The sequence below is a fragment of the Dermacentor albipictus genome, chromosome 6, assembly GCF_038994185.2.
Source record: "Dermacentor albipictus isolate Rhodes 1998 colony chromosome 6, USDA_Dalb.pri_finalv2, whole genome shotgun sequence".
NCBI lineage: Eukaryota > Metazoa > Arthropoda > Arachnida > Ixodida > Ixodidae > Dermacentor > Dermacentor albipictus.
In genome coordinates, this window is record NC_091826.1 from 110612411 (window position 1) to 110631792 (window position 19382).

Sequence of the window (19382 nt, forward strand, 5' to 3'; positions counted from 1 at the left end):
AGGTCCATCATGACGTTCAGGGAATTTAGCGGAAGAGAACCGAGAGTCGCCCTTGTAAAACTGGACAAGGTTCGTCTAGAGGTTACTCTAAGAAATTAACTAGATAAGGTAGGCATCACCCTGCTACAAGCACGATTACTTATCTATTTATACAAAAATCGTGTGCCTTGTTTCCTGCAACAACCAACAAAATGCATTTGGTCACGTCCCACTAAAGTGTATCGGCATATATTTAAACCTTAGCTAAATTTAGCTGAGGCGCTCTGTATGATATGGCTTCTTATTTGGTGATTATTTCACGCGCCAACCTTTTCAATGAGCGCCAATAAAGAAAGCCGTGCAAATACTATTGCATAGCACGCCTGTTTAAGTCACGCGTAAAACACTTGTAGGTAATTCACAAAACACTTGCGAAAATACCATCCGCGATTGGTCACAGTCGCGGTAGTTGTACCATTGTCACACTGACTATTGTCGTGAACGACGGTGGCCTAAAATCCGGCCAATCAAGAAATACATTGAAGTGTAAGAACGGCAGTAGTTATGTAAATAATTATTTTCATTTGTTTATATTTTAAGGCTAATGCAGAGGTCTGAATGGTACTCTGACTACTTTTTCACAAGGAATGACTTGTCGTGAGTAGTCTTTGATCGGAAAGGTATCAATAATAACGAAAGGAATATTTGCACTACTCTGGTCTTGTTTTATGAATAGGGCCCCAATGACATGTGTCACTAGGAACAGTAAACTTTAAGCGTCAGAACACATTAAAAAGAGCATACAAGCCTGCGTAGTAATCAATGTACTGTGTGTGATTGCCTGAAAAACTCCCATGTTTCTATACTTCCAAGTTGACATTCTGATGGGAATGCATGGCAGAAGCAACTGCCCATCGACGCGAAAATTCTAAGCAGCTTATCGCTTTAATCATTTTGCGCTAGAATTACTCCGTCACAACGCACCGTAGATGCAGTATCATCACTGGTGGAAGAAGGTCCTTATCGCTGCTCCTCGGACAATAAATCGGACAGCGGGAATTTAGCAAATATATAACTGTAAAACGCATCGGCAGAGCATCATTGCACTATGATTTGTAATCCATGGCATTGCCTGTTCATTTCAATGTAAGGATTTTCATTTTGCCTGCCGCTGCTCTTGCAGCAGTCTTTTTGTAAAAGCCTTTTCGTTATAGTTCCACCCTTTGGCCGCACGGTCAAAGAGGCTATATTTAAGCGCTAAGAGAGAATAATTTTCAATCACTCAAGCGCAACACACGTACGTAACCACACGGCCATGACCCTATTTTACCATATTTGGCCCTTCGGCAGTAAATGCTGCAGCAAATGGTGCAATACCTTAACACATGCTGCAAACATTAAGGTATATATATATATATATATATATATATATATATATATATATATATATATATTTATATATATCGTTTGCTACTAGGGGTGCGGAATAGCAATTTGTCAAGAGCGAATTGAATAATTTTCGAATAATGAACAGCCATTATGACATATAATATCGCACGTTCACATCCCAGTATTCTTAAAACTTATCAAGTTTCCATGACACAGTGCCTTATGCAGCATTGTTTATTAAAAGCACAAATAGAGCATGAGACCCAAACAAGTGGTTGCTTCGATGACCACAGCGCGAATGACCGCGGCACAGCTGGTAAAGTATGGCTACCCAAGTCACGCGCAGCCTGCTCCAATACGGAAGTCCACTTGTTCTATGTCTATACTATGCCCTTGGCGGAGGCGGGGGGGGGACTTGCCGTACTTTTTTCCGATGTTATATTTGTTTGGGCGCAGTTGCCGTTTTGAGATTTTTGAAAAGTATTACATAAACATTAACTTTTGAGAATACTGACTTTTCGATTCGAAGACCGCATCAAATACGGCACTATTTGATTAGTTATTGGGAACTTTCGAATATTCGCACATCCCTATTTGCAACCGTGAAGACAAATCACGCGCTTCCAGTTTGCACTTAAGCAAACTTCATTTCTCACTTTTGTTTTGCGAAAAGCTCATATACATACCTTTAGTATTTGCAGCGACTCAACCATCCCTTCTTTGTTGAAGAATTCGGTGTCGGTGTTGATGTAGCCGTAATGGAAAATTCTCTTCGTAAACAACTTGTGCAAATGACGTTTCACGGAGGAGTCCTTCGATGCCGCAGCCGTGCGGCTACGTGTTCTGTTGGATTGAAAATGTAAAAAAAAAAATGCACGTGAAAAACGAATTCTTTCACGGGCTTCAACCGGCACAAAGACAACACGCATGCACCTGCTCGACCGAATTACCCTCATTAGGTAACGACCGGAGAGGGCAGCAGTAATAATTGGATGCAATGACAAATATCAAACGCTATTCGAGCCAAGAGCGTAGAATAACCTACCCAAAGAAATTCAATTCGGCACAGAGTGTTTCCTATGCGTTCGAAATATTCACGCTGTAAACAGAACTTCCTGATCTCTGCGATCGGGGCAAAATAGCACCCAGCCAAGTTTCTTCGTTGAAGAGGAAGACAAGACAACGGGGTCAGTGAATCCTCAAAATGAGGAAGCTATACGTCTTTTAGTGGTAACCTGTAGTGGAGGCGTCTGAAATGGCCTAGTGACCTCCGCTCAATTCTTCCAGCGCTACAGATTTAGATGGGAGGCGTTTTAATTTTAGAGGTCAGTTGACACTGCTCATATGGCGTAGTTTATTTCATGTTCCCTTTCTGTTTGTTTGTACATTTTTCACGCCTGCTACAGCGCAATGAGCGCTGCAGCAGGCGTGGATTAACAGATGGAAATTGTACACCGTAAAATACGATACAATGAATGAGGGCGATGTGCTAAGACCATACATCTTGGATGGCAGATACAAAACTTCGGGATGGGCATGAGAGAATGGAGCCAAGTAAGGAATTCCAGTCTTCTATGCAACGAAGGAAAAAGCTGAATGTCAACATATTAGTGCGTGCAAAGTAGGCCTCAGCTTTGAGTTGTGGTGTCATCTCGTCGATGACTTTGCCACGAGGTTAGCATAGTTGTTTTTTAAAGTGTAACGGAAGAATTGAAGATGATGTGCAAGAAATCTAATAATGCTATGCGGCGACGTCAGTAGTCCGAAGTTAAATTCAAGGAACGAAGTGCAGAAAAGGGTGGAAAGTCACGATCATAATGGTGACGTATAAATCTTACAGCTTTCTTTCTGAATTGTTCCTAGCGCGTTAATCTCACACTGCTTAAAAGGATTTCAAACGACAGATGCGTAGTCAATAAAAGGATGGATTAGCGATTTATTTAGTAATAGCTTCTTATCTTTTGGATAGATTACGACGCAGGAAACCACATTTTTAGTGCTTTGTTATAAATTATGCAATCAACGTGATTAGACCATGACATGTTATACGCAAAAATGACACCGAGATATTTTTACTCAGATACTCTACACAAAGCGTGGTTATCGAAGGAGTAATGAAGAAAGAGAAGCTTTTTACAGAAGGACATACGGCCGATTTTATCAAATTTAATGCTCATTTGCCAGGTGTTGCACGAAGTGCAAAATCTAGAAAATTACTCCTGGAGGCGGCAGTGATGATTCGAACAGTTAATAATTTCATATTGTCACGTGGTGGTGACGTTCAAGAACACAGTAGCAATACTGTGAAAGACAAAATTAACTTATTGGGCGAACCTGTGCCCACAAATACAGGCTACACTTATAGCACAACGATAGCGGCGAGCACGGTCGGCGATCGTCGAAAATCTGGTCAACGGGTCAAGCGCGTCTTATACATCAGACGTCGAATGTTCCAGACTGATCTTTGGGACCCCCGTGCCTTCCACAAAGTTTACACCATTCGCGTCAAGTGATGAAATCAGTTAACATAAGGTTCGGTGACAACAGACAGCGGATAGAAGCATCGATAACTTTCCAGAAACTTGGGATACATGCAGGCGCGTCCCGCGTTGTGCGATAAGATCTGTTACGCGGCGAAACGTGTCGCCCGATAAATATAAGTGCACGTGTCAATATCAAACACAATCATCAGCGTAAAGACGAATGTCAGAAGAGATGTTAACAGTCAAATCATTTATGTAGATTAAATAAAGCAGTAGCCCAAGAACGGAGTCTTGGGGCACTCCAGATGTCACATCAACAGCAGTAGACTCGGTCGAGCTGTAAGAGACATACTCAAAGAAATCTTGGAATCCAGTGAACTAGCTGCGAATTATTTAGTACAGCGCGGAATTTAGCACGGAGTTTAGAATGTAATACCCTGTCAAATACTTTAGAGAAGTCTATAAAGATGGCGTCAACCTTGTTGCCAACATTAAAGTTAAGGAAAATGTTATGCGTAAACTAAGATAACTGTGTTTGCGTATTAAAACCGCACCTAAGCCCATGATGTATGTTAGATAGCAGATTCTTTGATTACAGAAAAATCACTGTGTGTTTATGAATATGTTTTAATATTTTGCATGACTGCGATGTTATTTAAATCAGTCTGTAGTTCGACAAAAACTGCTTATCTCCTCATTTATAAAGAGGAAGCATTTTAGCTAAATTCCATGAGGAAGGAACAGTGACAGATGATAAAGATTTGTTGAATATATCACCGTCAGGTACCTTGACGACCACAAAGAGTAGCGAACCAAGAATGCATTGTGTATCTCGTCCGGACCGGCGCATTTCTTGGTATCCAAGTTTAACACCAGGTTAATAATGCCTTTATTGATTAAGTCAATGTCACTGATTGCTTCAGAGCAAACTATAGTGGTGAGAAAAGGAATGAAGTTGTTATTGGGTAAAAATACAGTCGGAAAATACTTCTCTCGTACAAGGCGGTATCATAGCGTAGTTTCAATCTATTTAGACTCTTCTGCAATTTCTAACTTCTGAGCTGCGCACAGATGGCGCATAAGCCAAAAAAACATTGAATTTCATCTTTCACCCTTGCAACATGCAACATTTGTGTTTACCATTGTTCACGCGGGCTTGCAGGGACACCATCTGCGTTTCCATCTGTGTATTGATTATTTATCACAGCAGAGCGCTCCAGCCCTGCAACTGATAGACGTCGCCCCCGAGCGCAGAAACTTTCTTTCTTTTTGAGGTATTGCTCCCGGCTCCTCCTTTCCTTTTTCCTCGAACATCGTTTTCACCGGATCTATTGTCAGGCTCACTTGCCTCGCACAACAGCAGTACATGTACGCTTACCTTATCAGTTTTATTTCATCAATAAATAAGAGCGCAACAATGCCGCTTCTCTCTGCTGTTTGACTGGTCGTGTCCTGAGCTCAGAACGCAAAGGCTTAGAAATCGACGAAATTGGGCTCCACTTAAATATACAACAAAGGAAAAGCAGATGTCAGCCTTTAATCAGAATTGGTTCTCTAGACTGTGCTGTGCTATGCCTGACTTAGAGCAGAGTCCACGTGTAAATCTTATCGCTTGGATCTAGCGTCTGCGATCGCATTTATTCGTCTTCGTCTAGCTGTCGCCCTGACGGGTCATGAACGTATTCCCACTCGCCCTATTCCCACTACTTGTCCCTACTCTGCTTGCCTAGCTTAGCATTGTCTAGTTGTGTCCTCGCCTACCTTCCATTTCTCTACGGAGTTTTTTATCGTTTTTCACTCTGCTTACTCTCTTCCTGAATATGTGAGGCCGTGGAACTGGCCCTTAACAAAAACAAAAAGGGGGGCAGGTCGTCGCTCCCCAAGGCCAGGCTCACTTGTAATCGAAGGCGACGCCGTACTCGGTCTTCGTGTGACGCGCCGCGGTGTTGATGAAGTGCTGCACTTCGGACGGGTACGGCCCGCCAAAGTCCTTGGCACGCGAGGCGGGCATCTGCTCCAGGAAGGTGTAGTCGCACACGCCGTCCTCGGGGAACCGAGAACTCGCCTTGATATCCGGCCCATACGTGCACGCCAGCGAGTACGGTGGGATGGGCCGCTCTGTACGCGCAAGGCACGAGCAGAGCAAGCACAAAGATGGAGGGCACATCACGTAGCATCAACGGGAATGCTCTAAGGAGCACTACAACGATTTATAGGAAACTATTGTCCTGGGCAATAACTAGATGCAATGTGCTTTTGATTGGAGTCATCGGTAATGAGATGGTATTGGATGCACGCCCTTCCGCACTTTGCGGTCGAAGCTCTGCCGACGTGAGGCGATGCTCGCGATGGGCCGATGAAAACTTAGATTTTTTTTATGTCGCTAAAAGGAGTACGCGAAGTACTGTTTCCATTTCCAGCCAATGTTCCAATTATTGACGAACGAAAATTGATTAGTGACTTACTTAAAACGTAAACTTCCTAAGGAAAGTCAACAATCGGTGATGACGGCAATTAAGCCGCGACAAACGTGCCGGATCCGTAAGCACTTTCAGGCCACAACAAATACTGACTTGCAGGAGAACAGCCGGCAGTAAAGTGCTGTTTTCCGACATCTATTTTCAATGACACAAAATATATTTATTAATTCACCAAAATATACCTAATACCAGTGCTTTTCTTAAATGTACAAAACCTTACGTTGTCACTATGCGCCTTCAATGTAAACACAGATCCTGTCAACTAGTCAACTGTAGTAGGTAAGGTAATTCATGCCTACATTTTTGTTTTTCTCCATTCGGTCATTGCACGTTCAAACAAAATGTCTCAAGACAGGGTTTACTTTGAGAGGACGTGTAAGTTGTGTGCCGCGCACACGTGAATGTTCAGTTCCGGTGTTGATGACGACATTGTGTAAATACTAGACTGGCTCCGCGCATTAACAATTTATACAAGCGTTTCCCGGCCAACGAACAATGACACATTCGCTGGTTTTTTCAAAGCACCGCGCACGACCTTGGAGCACTTGGAAGGCGCTTTCCTCGTCTAGCTGCGAGAGCGACGGAAACTCATTTCAGGTCACGTGGTCCCTCCGTTTGCGCAGGGAGCAGCTGAACGTACGGCTAAGGCGGCCTTTCTCCAGCTTCAATGTCGAGAGGCAGCTGCATTTGCGACAAACCATTCGGAGTGCCGGTATAGGAACCAAACTACCGCACGCACCGAGTGCATTAACGGGCCGAAAGGCGCTCGTTTTTTTTAAGTTGTAGAAAGATGTGATATATTGTGAAAGATGCGAAGTCTTCGAAATATCCGGTGTTTCAGCTAACACTTCTCTTTTTTTTTAATTGCATGTGGCAGATTGCACAATTCTAGGGCATGAGCTGGTCTGCTCGAAGAGATGGACATTACTTGAAGAAAAAATTGGAATGCAAGATCGCCTAATTAACAAAAAATTCAATAATCAAATTTTCAGCTACTCACCTCATGGAACATTTTGCAATTTAGAAATTCAAGCCGGGGAGGCGGATCCGCTTGGAATGAATTCGCAGGATGACAACTGTTTAGAGATAATATTTCCCAAACGATGCGCTCAAATGCATTGGCGTTCCAGTTACTTTTGTGGTTCCATGCATAAAACGACGTTTTGGTAAGAAAGTAAGTGGAACGACAGGGCATTTTCACAGCCATTTTGACAGCGCATGTCTGGTAAATGGTGTAATCTACACATTTATTTTCAAGTCGATATGCCTTGCACTCTCGGTGGCTAGGATTTGTAAATTTCGATATACTCCGCAAGGTAATTGGTTAAAAACATAATTTGTTTTTGTCGATTAGTCGATTATGTCATTCATTTTTTTGTGCAAGTAATGTCCGCCTCTTCGAGTAGACCAACTCATAGACTATAATTGTGCCATCTGCCAGAGGCAAGTTCTAAAATAAAAATTCATGGGGTTTTACGTGCCAAAACCACTTTCTGATTATGAGGCACGCCGTAGGGGAGGACTCCGGAAATTTCGACCACCTGGAATTTTTTAACGTGCACATAAATCTAAGTACACGTGTGTTTTCGCCCCCATCGAAGTGCGGCCGCCGTGGCCGGGATTCCATCCCGCGAACTCGTGCTCAGCAGCCTAACACCATAGCCATTGAGTAACCACGGCAGGTTAAAATAAAAATGAAAATCGAAAGCGTTCATTGAAACATCCTGCATGTGTGTGAGGAGTGTCGCACGGTTTACATATATGTAATGCCTTAGTATTAGGAGTGTCAAAGGGAAAAAGCAATGTCTGTTAAATTTGGGAAGCCGGCATGAGAGCTGGAGAGGGGATGGGACAGCTTGGAAGAGTGCGCATGTATATATATATATATATATATATAATGATCTTCCAGTGACGATCTCCCACTCTGAATGGCTCGACCTTATAATCCTGCAAAGCGCGAATTATAGCCAATGAAATCCCCTGAGGCGGAACTTGCGCGGTTAGCGCGAAATTGACAAGGGGAAGGCAGGTGCGGTTGCCAGTAATTGTCAGCACAGTGTGCGGCACGGTAACACCACGTGTAACTGCTGGAATTGGTGCGACCACGTAATTACCGTCAGGTACAGCTGGTCAGTACAGCAAGTAGACGTGTGTCAGAGTGGGGCGGTAGGCGAATAAAATCCATGCAGCTCAAACAGCTTGGAGGCGGGTCCACAGGGTCGGCAAGAAGAGGCAAGTCAAGGCAAAGTGAGCCGGCCGAACAGTCAATCAGGGCAGAGTGATTGGCAAGGAAATCCAGACCGAGAATGAGTTCGTGAGGGCAATGCTCGATGACGGTGAAGAGAACGACGGTGTGTCTGTCAGCAATGGTGAGTCGGGCAGAGCACATGCCAACAATAGCGACAGTCCCTCCGTCGGCGACTTGTACAACTCGGCTCGGGGCGGGCGTCAGAACTTTCTTGAGCCGACGGCGAAGAGCAGCACTCGTAATGGACACATGCGCCCCGGTGTCAATCGACGCGCCCACGGGAACATTGTCGACGAGAACGTCCAAAAGATTCTTGTTCGAGGGTAAGCAGAAGCGAGGATTTCGTGCCAATGTCGTCATTGCAGCTTCACCCACAGAAGCTGCACTGTCTAGTTTTCCGGTCGGGGGCGCAGCGAGGAGGTCGGAGAAGGAGCACGGCGTAACGGGGGCGAACGAGATTGACGACGGGAGGAAGAAGGCGAGCGGGAGTAATGGGGTCGTGTCAAAGGGATCGCAGGGTCAGATGATGGAGCGGGCATAGAAGGGGCGAAGGAAAAGGATGCGCTAGGGGGGCGAGGGTGGTAATCAGAAGAATAGCGCGTCGGAGAAGTCCAGCGGCTGCTGCACTGGCAAGCGACATGTCCAGTGCGTCGGCAGTTAAAACAGATCAGCTTGTCGTCCACGGTTCACCATTCGGAGGGGTTGCGCTGGCCGTAAGAGGAGTAAGAACAACGCGGTGGGGTTCCGAGCGTTTGGTTCGGAGCGTTTGGAACGAATGGATTGCAGGTCGACGTTAGACAACTCGTGACGGAAGACGGCCTTGATCAAGGAGATTGTCACCGGAGAATGATCAGGTGACGGGAATGAAGGGGCCGCCGGTTGTGCCGCTTCGACATCACGATGAATGATGCGGGCCAAGTTGTCACATCGCGACGGCTGGTGGAAGAGGTCGTCATGGATGACGTAGTAGCTGTGTTGGGAAGTCGGGTGATGTGCTGGGATACCCGGCGGCTTTTAGCATGCTCGAGACGGCGGCACTCCTTGAGGATGGTATCGATGCTGGTGACGTTCGTAAACACCAGCAAATTGAAGGCGTCGTCAGCGATGCCTTTGAGGACGTGATTAAACTTATCGTCCTCAGACATGGTCGAGTCAGCCTTGGCACAAAGGGCCAAGACGTCGAGAATGTACGACACGTAGGACTCGGTCGACGTCTGTACACGTGTGGCAAGGGCTTTCTTGGCATTGGCTTGGCGACCGAATTGATTGCCAAAAAGGTCGCGGAGCTTCTCTTCGAAGAGATTCCAGCTCGAGATCTCGCCTTCGTGAGTCTGGAACCATGCAAGTGGAGCTCCGTCGAGGTAGAAAAGAACGTTCGCAAGCATAATAGCCGCATCCAACCTGTGACTGGTGCTGACACGTTCGTATAGGTGGAGCCAGTGCCAATATCAGGACTGCCGACTTCGTTGAAAACACCAGGATCCCGAGGGGGGAAAACGGCGAAGTAGGTCGGGGCTGCAGGCGGAGACGGTTGCGTAGATGAAGTGCCGCCAGCAGAAGCCGAAGTTGCACTGTCGCCGTTTCGACCGCTGCGAAGCTCCATGATCTGTACTGGGAACGTCCACCTCCACCAAATTAATGTTATGTGCTATGCTATATATGCTATATACAATGCTATATACAATTTATCTACAGCGAGGTCTGCGGCACCAAAGAAAATATACACCACCTGCTTTGCCACTGTCTACGACATGCCCCAGAAAGACAAGAACTTGCTAACGCTCTCCAAAAACAGGAAAATCGGCCGCTTTCTGTGCATGTGCTGCTGGAACACCGCCCCCGTCGCTCGTCGTCCCATAAAGCGGTGAAGGCGCTTTTGTGCTTCTTGAGGACGACGGACTTGTGTGAATGTCTGTGACTATTAGTGCAATTTCTATTAGACCACACGCGTGAGCGAGCTCACCGCTAATGTCCTTCTTTCCTTCCCTCGTCTCTCTCCCTCTCATCTTTGTTTTCCCCTTTCCCATTCCCCCGGAGTAGGGTAGCCAACCAAACGTTATTATGGCTAACCTCTCTGCCTTCTGCTTTTGTCTTTCCTCCCTCCCCTACGTGTTTACATGTGCTTGTATCGGCGTGAATAGGTTTAAAGGCCGTTTTTTTCGTGGCTGCCCTACGATGTTCGACGGTTTTGAAAAGCATTTAGCATTGCACTGTCGTCTTTGCGCTGCAGTAAGACAGGTGGTCGAAGTTTCCGAAGTCCTCCACTACGGCGGGCCTCATAAACAGAAAGTGGTTTGGGCACGTAAAACCCCATAATTTTTTTTAAACATCAGTCAACGGCCGTGTCGAGCGCGCGATGTGTGATTGTCGCACCCTGCGCTCGCCACAATCATAGCACTTTTATTATGGCGTCGTTTTTCGAGAACATCACAAAAGAATCGTACGTTGGTTTAATTAAGTGAAGTCGCTGCAGCGAGACGTGAATACCGTGCTAAAAAAGTGACTGGTCACGGTTTGTCGTTCGCTCCGCAAACTATGTGTTACCACGAAACATGAACGGAGTGGTGTGAACATTACTCAAAGCAGTAGAAAAAAAAAAGAGCCTTAAGCGTGCATTCATGTCATACCGCGTCATACACTTTATTAGCTTGATGCAAGACAAGGGCCGCTATTAGCTGAAGTAAAACTAGCGAACGATATTAGCTCAAAAAGTAATTGCAACTTTGTCACATCGCTGTCGTGCGCGAAACAGTGCAAGTACGATAAAAATAATCTCGTCTGAAGGGACCTGATGAGCCTATACTAACGTACTGTCACAGTGGCCTAACTTGCCTAATTGAACTCATTAACTGTTTGCATTTCACAGCGAATAAAAAAAAGGAATACAAGCTGTAGAACGCGCATCAGTTGGTGGAGTAGAGTGCGCATTAACTTGCTACTTTACCTTTGTTTTACAGCAATACACACTCTTTTTTTATACAGTGCAAGATTGTCACAGAATGCACTATTAATAACTGACGCAACTATATTAACAGAATAGGCGGAATCCAAGCCGAACATACACAAAAAGCCCCGAGAAAGTGCCGAAACAAAGACTGCGCTGTTGAGTGCCAGTCCCCCTTTGAACGAGAGTACGTGCTTCTTTCGCGTATATGGAAATGCTGTGCGGATTTCGTGCAAAAAAAAAAAAATTGTGGCGCTGGAGGGCAATATGGGACCAGCACAGTACAGTCAGCGGGTTTCATTACCTGAAAATCGGGCCGATTTGTTCACAGTGGAATGCCCACGCCCACACGTCAATGCGCGCCGTCGAAGGCCTATGCACACTAACGCGGCGACGGTGGTGCCACCTATAGTTCGATATCGCGGTAAAAATTTGATATTCTGGTGCTTTGTTAGAGTTCTCTCCTTGTATATTTTCCATTGAATTGTACTAGCACACTCCATCCCCCACCCTCATTCGGGAGTTACGTGACCTGTATTATAAGTTTATATATATAGATATATATATATATATCTGACGCACAGTCCTATTAAGGGCAGTTTAAAAATAGCGGTTCACGCACGCACAAAAATTATTGAACGTTACTTAAAGGCAAGACGAAGCATACATGTTGTCGTTGCTCTATACATATATCGATCATGACGGATTCCTTAGTGAATATGGGAGTTAACAATAAAATGTGGAAATATTTAATGATTGAACATTCGTCAGCGATATGCCAAATTTCGGGTATTTCGATATCCTTTGCATGATCATATCGACTGTAACGATAGCTCTTGCTGAATCGGCGGCGACAAAAACCACGTTGTTGTGACCAGCTGAAATCGCGCACCTGGGAAGATTAGCTTCACAACAACTGTGCTGTCGTTAACATATATATATATGTATATATATATATATATATATATATATATATATATATATATATATATATATATATATATATATATATATATATATATATATATATATATATATATATATATACATACATACATATATATATATATATATATACATATATATATATATATATATATATATATATATATATATATATATATATATATATATATTGTTTGAAGTTATTGTTGATATTTTTTATTGAAGTTGTTTTTTCATCCACTTTAATATCCATTATTTATCATTACTTTATTTCATTTATTAAGCACATGCAATTTCCCCTATGTTGTACTTGGTGTCAGTGCTTGTTGGCTTCCCATTATATGACTAATAATTATCGGGACCCTCGGTTAACCCCCTTTCTTGTCGTTTATATATATATATATATATATATATATATATATATATATATATATATATATATGTTAACGACAGCACAGTTGTTGCGAAGCTAATCTTCCCAGGTGCGCGATTTCAGCTGGTCACAACAACGTGGTTTTTGTCGCCGCCGATTCAGCAAGAGCTATCGTTACAGTCGATATGATCATGCAAAGGATATCGAAATACCCGAAATTTGGCATATCGCTGACGAATGTTCAATCATTAAATATTTCCACATTTTATTGTTAACTCCCATATTCACTAAGGAATCCGTCATGATCGATATATGTATAGAGCAACGACAACATGTATGATTCGTCTTGCCTTTAAGTAACGTTCAATAATTTTTGTGCGTGTGTGAACCGCTATTTTTAAACTGCCCTTAATAGGACTGTGCGTCAGATACTCATCCTGATGAAGAAAAACAAATGGCGGAGGCGCTTTATTTCTTTTCCACTGATTGTGGTTCTTATAAATTTCACGAAAGTCAACGTAAAACAGAATCACCCTAAGCTTACGCGTCGTTGTCGTTGTCGTCCTCTTTGTTGTCGTCTTCCTTGTTGTCGGCTTCCTTGTTGTCGGCTTCCTTGTTGTCGTCTTCCTTGTTGTCGGCTTCCTTGTTGTCGGCTTCCTTGTTGTCGTCTTCCTTGTTGTCGTTTTCTTTGTTGTCGTTGCCTTTGTTGCTGTGGTGGTCGTCGTTGTCGCTGCGTGAGAAAAAGATTTTGTGCACGTTTGTTTAATTATAAAACATTTCTGTAAAATAAACTAAGGTTTTGAAATGATTCCTAATTTTAAGTGCGCTGTATGCAAACACCATCACAACACAAACTCAGTAAGTTGTTTTATTTCTCACATACAGTCTTTTTTTCATTCTCCTCCCGACTTAGGCATGCTTTATGTAGGTGGTTTATACGGGGCGCCTTTAATTTTTGCTGCGTGTTTTGTTTCTTTCACTACTGTACTTTCATTATTTTGCAGGTTAGCAATCCGGAGGAAAAAAAAACACAACTACCCAAATCGCTCACATTTAAGCTTTAAGCACGACCGCATATGTTGAAACAATGCATATAATTTTTCTCGATTTCCAAGCTTCTTTTCCTGCCGCAGATGCATTAGTCGTCGCCTTTTAAGCAAACTTATAGACGTCTTACCCTGTTTCTTCTTTTTAATAGCTTTACCGCAGAGACCAGCCAGAACTTTTCTGAACAAAGCGTAATTATTACTATTAATCAAAGAGTCCTCGAATAAATCATATATTGTGCCAACATTCTAGGCCAGTTACAGGAAGCACACTAAGCTTCGTTTTCCTTTCGAACGATTTGTGTTGATTGATGAAAACTTCGGCCTTAGCCGCTTTTACTTTATTACTGAAAAAGAGTTCCTTGCTTCCTTTCAATGTGCATACCACTTGACGCACAGTACAAATGATAAAGCTTCCCTTTTTGTCTGTTCGGGGAAACGCGGAACTATCATGACCTCTGCAATGGTACCACTTTTTGCTTACTATTTTTATCTTTATGCCTTGTTCTGTATACATCGATCTGAACCTTAGCTGTACATACATTGAAATAAAACATTTTCTATTAAAATTTTAATGGTGGACTCTCGTGCAGTGATAGTACGCGTGAGCGTAGATGGCGAGGGACGCGAGCACCTGAGGAGAAAGGGGCCTGGAGGAAAAGAGAATCGCAGCGTTTGCGCCCTTTTCCTTTGTGCTTCGACGCCGCCGTGCTCGCTGTGCATCTTCGATGCGCCTCTTCTTTGCACTTGGGTGCCTCGATGTCCTCCTCGCCCGCTGCTCCGTACAAAGTGCAGACAGCGGTGGCATCTACTACGGCGTTGAGCACGCGAATGGTGGACGTCGTTGCAGCCTTTGGCGAGCGCCATCTAGGACGCGTTGCCGGCGCTCGTGTGTATCCGCCATTCGCGTGCCCAATGCCGTAGTAGACGCTGCGATTGTCTCTGCCCTGCACGGAGCGGCAGGCGAGGAAGACATCGAGGCACTCTGCACGCGTATAGCGATATACGCCTGGAGGTGGAGAAGAGAATCGCCACGTTTGTGTCCTTTCCATTTGTGCTTCGATGCCGTGGTGCTCGGTGTGTATGCGCGCGGCGTCCTTACGCTTGCGCGGAACCTACATTCACGGAGTGAAACGTCACTATAACTTTATTATTTATTTGAGGCTTCCTCTACCAAATGAATCATTTACATGCAAAGAATTAGAAACTTCTTCAGATCAAAAAAGAGATTAAAATTTGAGCACTTGCAAGGTCATTGCAAGAAGCCGTACACTTCACGAGTCTAAACAGGCAGGTTACTAACTATTGGTTAGTTATCATCATTGCGACACTTTGCGTTACAAACACCATTCCTCTGAGCAAGCCGCGCCTCTGCCTGAACTTATGTCGGTGCACTACACAGAATGCGTGTGAGGTAGTGTGCAGGCAAACTTTCTTCAGCATCGGCCCACCATGTCTGAGAGCAAGTCGTCTGCGTGGCGTGGGTCAACATCGCGCTACAATGGACGACACGTCGCTCTCTTAGCCCGGAATGCAGCCGCAATTTGTGTCAAGAAATACGCTCACGCAAAATTTAAAAAAAAAGAGACTCAGATATTACCGCGAAAATAACTCGACATAATAATAACAATGACCCAAATCCAGGAAGAAGATGTAGTATTATGGATGCGGCCGGCCCCAGGTACCAGGTACTTCAGCGAGAACTGTTACCAGGTTATAAAATACGATGAATTCAAAGATAAGGACATTTTCGTTCGCCAAAGTTCGCAGCAGTAACGGAAATCAGGAAGCGCGAGTAAGGCCCGCTGGCGAAGAATCACAAAATGTATTTAAATTAGACACTTTACAGAGGCAGTCGCATAACACTTGTGTCATACCACCGCAAAATTACTGTTCATGACCTATTGCATGCCTGCTCGACATTAACCTGCTGAGACACCACACGGTCAAATACTGCTTCTAAAAACTTCACAGTGTTTGCAATGTAACAGTGCATTTCATGATCAATTATAGCTATTGCCACTTTGCAAGTTGAGATGTATAGCTGCCCTCAGCTTCCGGTACTAATTACTCAAAAAGTGTTGCAGTGACGTCTCACTTCGCGAATGCAGGTTATGCGCAAACGTGTGCCCTGCGCGAACATGCTCCTTTCTTTTTCAGAGATTATGGCACAACTTTGCTAAGATTGTGTAGCAAAGACGCATTAACTTTAGCAAGCCAGTATTTAGAGCGGTCGGCTTTAGGAATATTCACGGTTTCCAGTGCTTGGCGCGCTTTTTCAAGAGTTGTTGTCATAACAGCGCAATAACAGGGCAAGCGCACATTGCTGCAGATGCAAAGAAGAGGTGCCGCGTGCATGCACGGTGAGCACTGCGGCGTCGAAGCAAACAGAGAAAGGGCGCGAGCCTGGCGACTCTCTCCTCCACCTCCAGGCGCCTTCCTCCTCCGGTGCTCGCTTCCTTCGCGGCTTCAAACGTAAGCTCGCCGATTTCACAGACGGGCCATCTATGGCTACGCGTAAAAGCAGCTCTGTCGTAGTATTACTGATATCGATTTCGTGTTCGTGGAATCGCTACAGTATTTTACGTGCATCAGACTGCGCATAATTACGCCTTTTTCTGTCATCTAGCAACACCGGTGCCTTCTCATCTCCATCTTGAGTTATGCTCCAGTTCACTTTCCCAGGGGTCATTCACGTACAAGCTAAATCTGGGTGACCTTGTTGAGAGACTGCGCGCCGCACCAGGTCAAGTCGAAATCATTTTCGATTTTCACATTTTTCTCGAGTGGAGAAATAGCCTTTCAGCTAAGTAGCAAACATAACACAAATTTCAAAATTCTCTAGCGTATCCAACAAAACGTACGTCCAGGTCAACAGTATCAAATGCACGCATCAATTAAAATACCAGTGAAAATACTGCCTCGTTCATGTCTGACAGAGCATTTTCTTATGTCTTCATTAAAACTGAGATTATAGAATGTCTTGCTTCATTGCCTTTATTCCATGTGTAGGAAATCACTGCTAATCTCAAACAAACGTTTCAGATATACAGAGTGGCTCTCAAGGCGACTGCGGCAATCGCAGTAGGATAATCATTTGTGGCCGTTCACTTATCGCGCGGTATATTTGAAAGCTCCTTCAGTCTCTCCTCTTTGTACCAAACGTGTGTGAAATGTTCCAGCCTGCTATTCTGTTTTGTCGGCAACGAGCGTATTAAATATTTGAACTAGTCGTGAAGGCTACGCATGACGATGTTGCTGATGCGACACACAGCGCGACAAAGTCATTAGCTGATTCAATAAAAGCAAAGCCTGCTTGCGCATTATTTCTCGGCTATATGTCGTTAAGATTCCTGCTAGCGTTCACCGTTGTACGCAGATCACGCTTCAACCTCGAAATCTGAGGCTGTTTTCGTTTTCTATGAACACATATTGATATGTATAAGCGATAATTCAGCGAGAAACTTATACTCACGCATTGTCTTCCTCGGCATCACTGCGAAAAAATTCAATGATTCAGAACATACTAGTTCATTCCATACTTCCCTTATCCGAATTATGGCGGTCGCCCTTGTCTCGCTGTCGCCCAAATATGAATCATGACTGGGCAAATTTGCAAATATACCTCTTTTTCCGGAAATCATGACACAATTTCATTAAGATTGTGTAGGAATGGTGCATCACCTTTTGCAAGCCAGTATTTAGAGTGGTACGCTTTAGGAAGATTCGCGGTACGCTTTTTCAACAGTTCTGGCACAAACTTTAGTAAACCTTAGATGGTCGGACCCAATACCATGTGCTTGAAATTTTCTTAACTAGCGCTAAACCTTCAAGACTATCAGGCAGAAATTATATGATATCGTCACACGCAATACTGCTATTTTTACCACTGCCTAAAAATATTCATGAGAAAACGCCACGTTGAACGCTGTAATATATTTCGCCACACATCCTAAATCCCAATATATTTCCATACTGGCAGTTGAAATTTGGGTAAATATACATAAGTTCAGTTAGCGCTGGTTTCAATTCCAATCTAAATCATTACAGCGAGAGTTCATTTTGCCTTGCCTACATGTCTCAACGACTTCCCGACGGCTCTCTCCGCGCGTTCACCCTCAGTCTGTGGCCAACATCGACACTCTTCCACTGACATGCTAACAGGAATACGACTGCCAAGCGTAAGTTAGAGCTTGCCTAGTGTACTATTCCATTTCTTTTTCTTTTCAACGCCAAATATTATGAACGTTTCTGCTCACCTGGCTTCTTCGATGTGGTGGCTCTCGTAGTACCTGAAACAGGTTTTCGTTTGTTTAAAGTAAAATTGTACTTGTTCGTCACACTCATATTCGCAAAACATAAAACGTGGCTGCAGTAAAAGTTGAAAACTTTTTGTAATCTAGAGCGATTCGTACGGACAAGCACCGAACCAGTTAGTCGGTGCGAATACACGAGGCGTTTCTACGAAGACAAGAAATGTCTAAAGATTGCTTGCGTCAGATAGCACAAATGTGGGCCTTGAGCTAGTATGCTTGAAGAGGCACACATTATTTACACGATGAATCGAAATGCATATTAGACTAGTGGACAAGAATTCACAAGTTAGCTTTTTATGTAATTCCTTACCACATACATTCTATTTTACAAATTGTAGCTGGTGAGACCGCAAGGCGTATCCACTTGAGGAGAATACTGTGGATGACACTGTTTTCGAGGTGCGCGCTATGAAACTGGCAGTAAAAATGCACTTTGTAAATGGCGTTGGCAAAACCGCAATATTGGAACAAAATGGCCTTTTGCACTAAAGTATCTGGACTGCCCATGTATTTCTTCGCAATGTTTGTGATTTAATATTTCAAAACTGCTGCCATGCTGAGAATTCGAAGTGGATCTGCCTTACGAACATTGTAAATTTGTCAGATTCGTAAATTAAGATATCTGCCCAAGGCAATGAGTAAAAAATAACTAAACCAGTGAATGTTTGGTAATTGATCGACTGTGCGTTGCAATTTCTCCTGTAAATTATGTCTGCCTGTTTGACCGATACAGCTCAAGGATTATAATTGTGTTATTTGGCAGAGGTGATATTTTTTTTTGAAGTCTTTGCGCAGACACACCTCACAAGCGGAGAGGTTGCACCATCTTAGCTCAGACGTGCCTTGTGGGGAAGTGTGCGTGGCATTATGCATACGTGCCGGCACAAACACTGCTTCCCAAAGGTAACCAGCACACGGACGGCCACGAACAGCGCAGGGCAAGCGAGAAAGTGTTAGCGATCTTGACCGGGTTGTCAAACATGGTGGCCATATCATCGCGCTGGAGGCTTTACGTCAGAAGAAAGCCAACCTTCGCAGTATCTGACAGTGATAGCGCACATCCAACAATTTTCAATATGTTTAGTAATGATATATTCGTTAAGAAGCATTCTAAACAGTATAGAAAAGTAGTGTGGTTCCTAACCTATCAAGTAATGGAAATACCAATTCAAGATAAAT

General features: G+C 44.0%; 1 protein-coding gene across 1 annotated transcript in view; it reads right to left on the minus strand.

Moving 5' to 3' along the window:
- LOC135913302 (uncharacterized) overlaps nt 1-19382 on the minus strand; it is a 91438-nt gene that overhangs the window by 39518 nt on the left and 32538 nt on the right. Inside the window, exons 9-13 of the mRNA XM_070541241.1 lie at nt 18147-18179; nt 17363-17383; nt 13386-13571; nt 5747-5969; nt 2055-2211 (exon numbers count right to left, since the gene is read on the minus strand). Of these exons, the coding sequence (XP_070397342.1) occupies nt 2055-2211; nt 5747-5969; nt 13386-13571; nt 17363-17383; nt 18147-18179 (620 nt within the window). The remainder of the gene's footprint in view (nt 1-2054; nt 2212-5746; nt 5970-13385; nt 13572-17362; nt 17384-18146; nt 18180-19382) is intronic.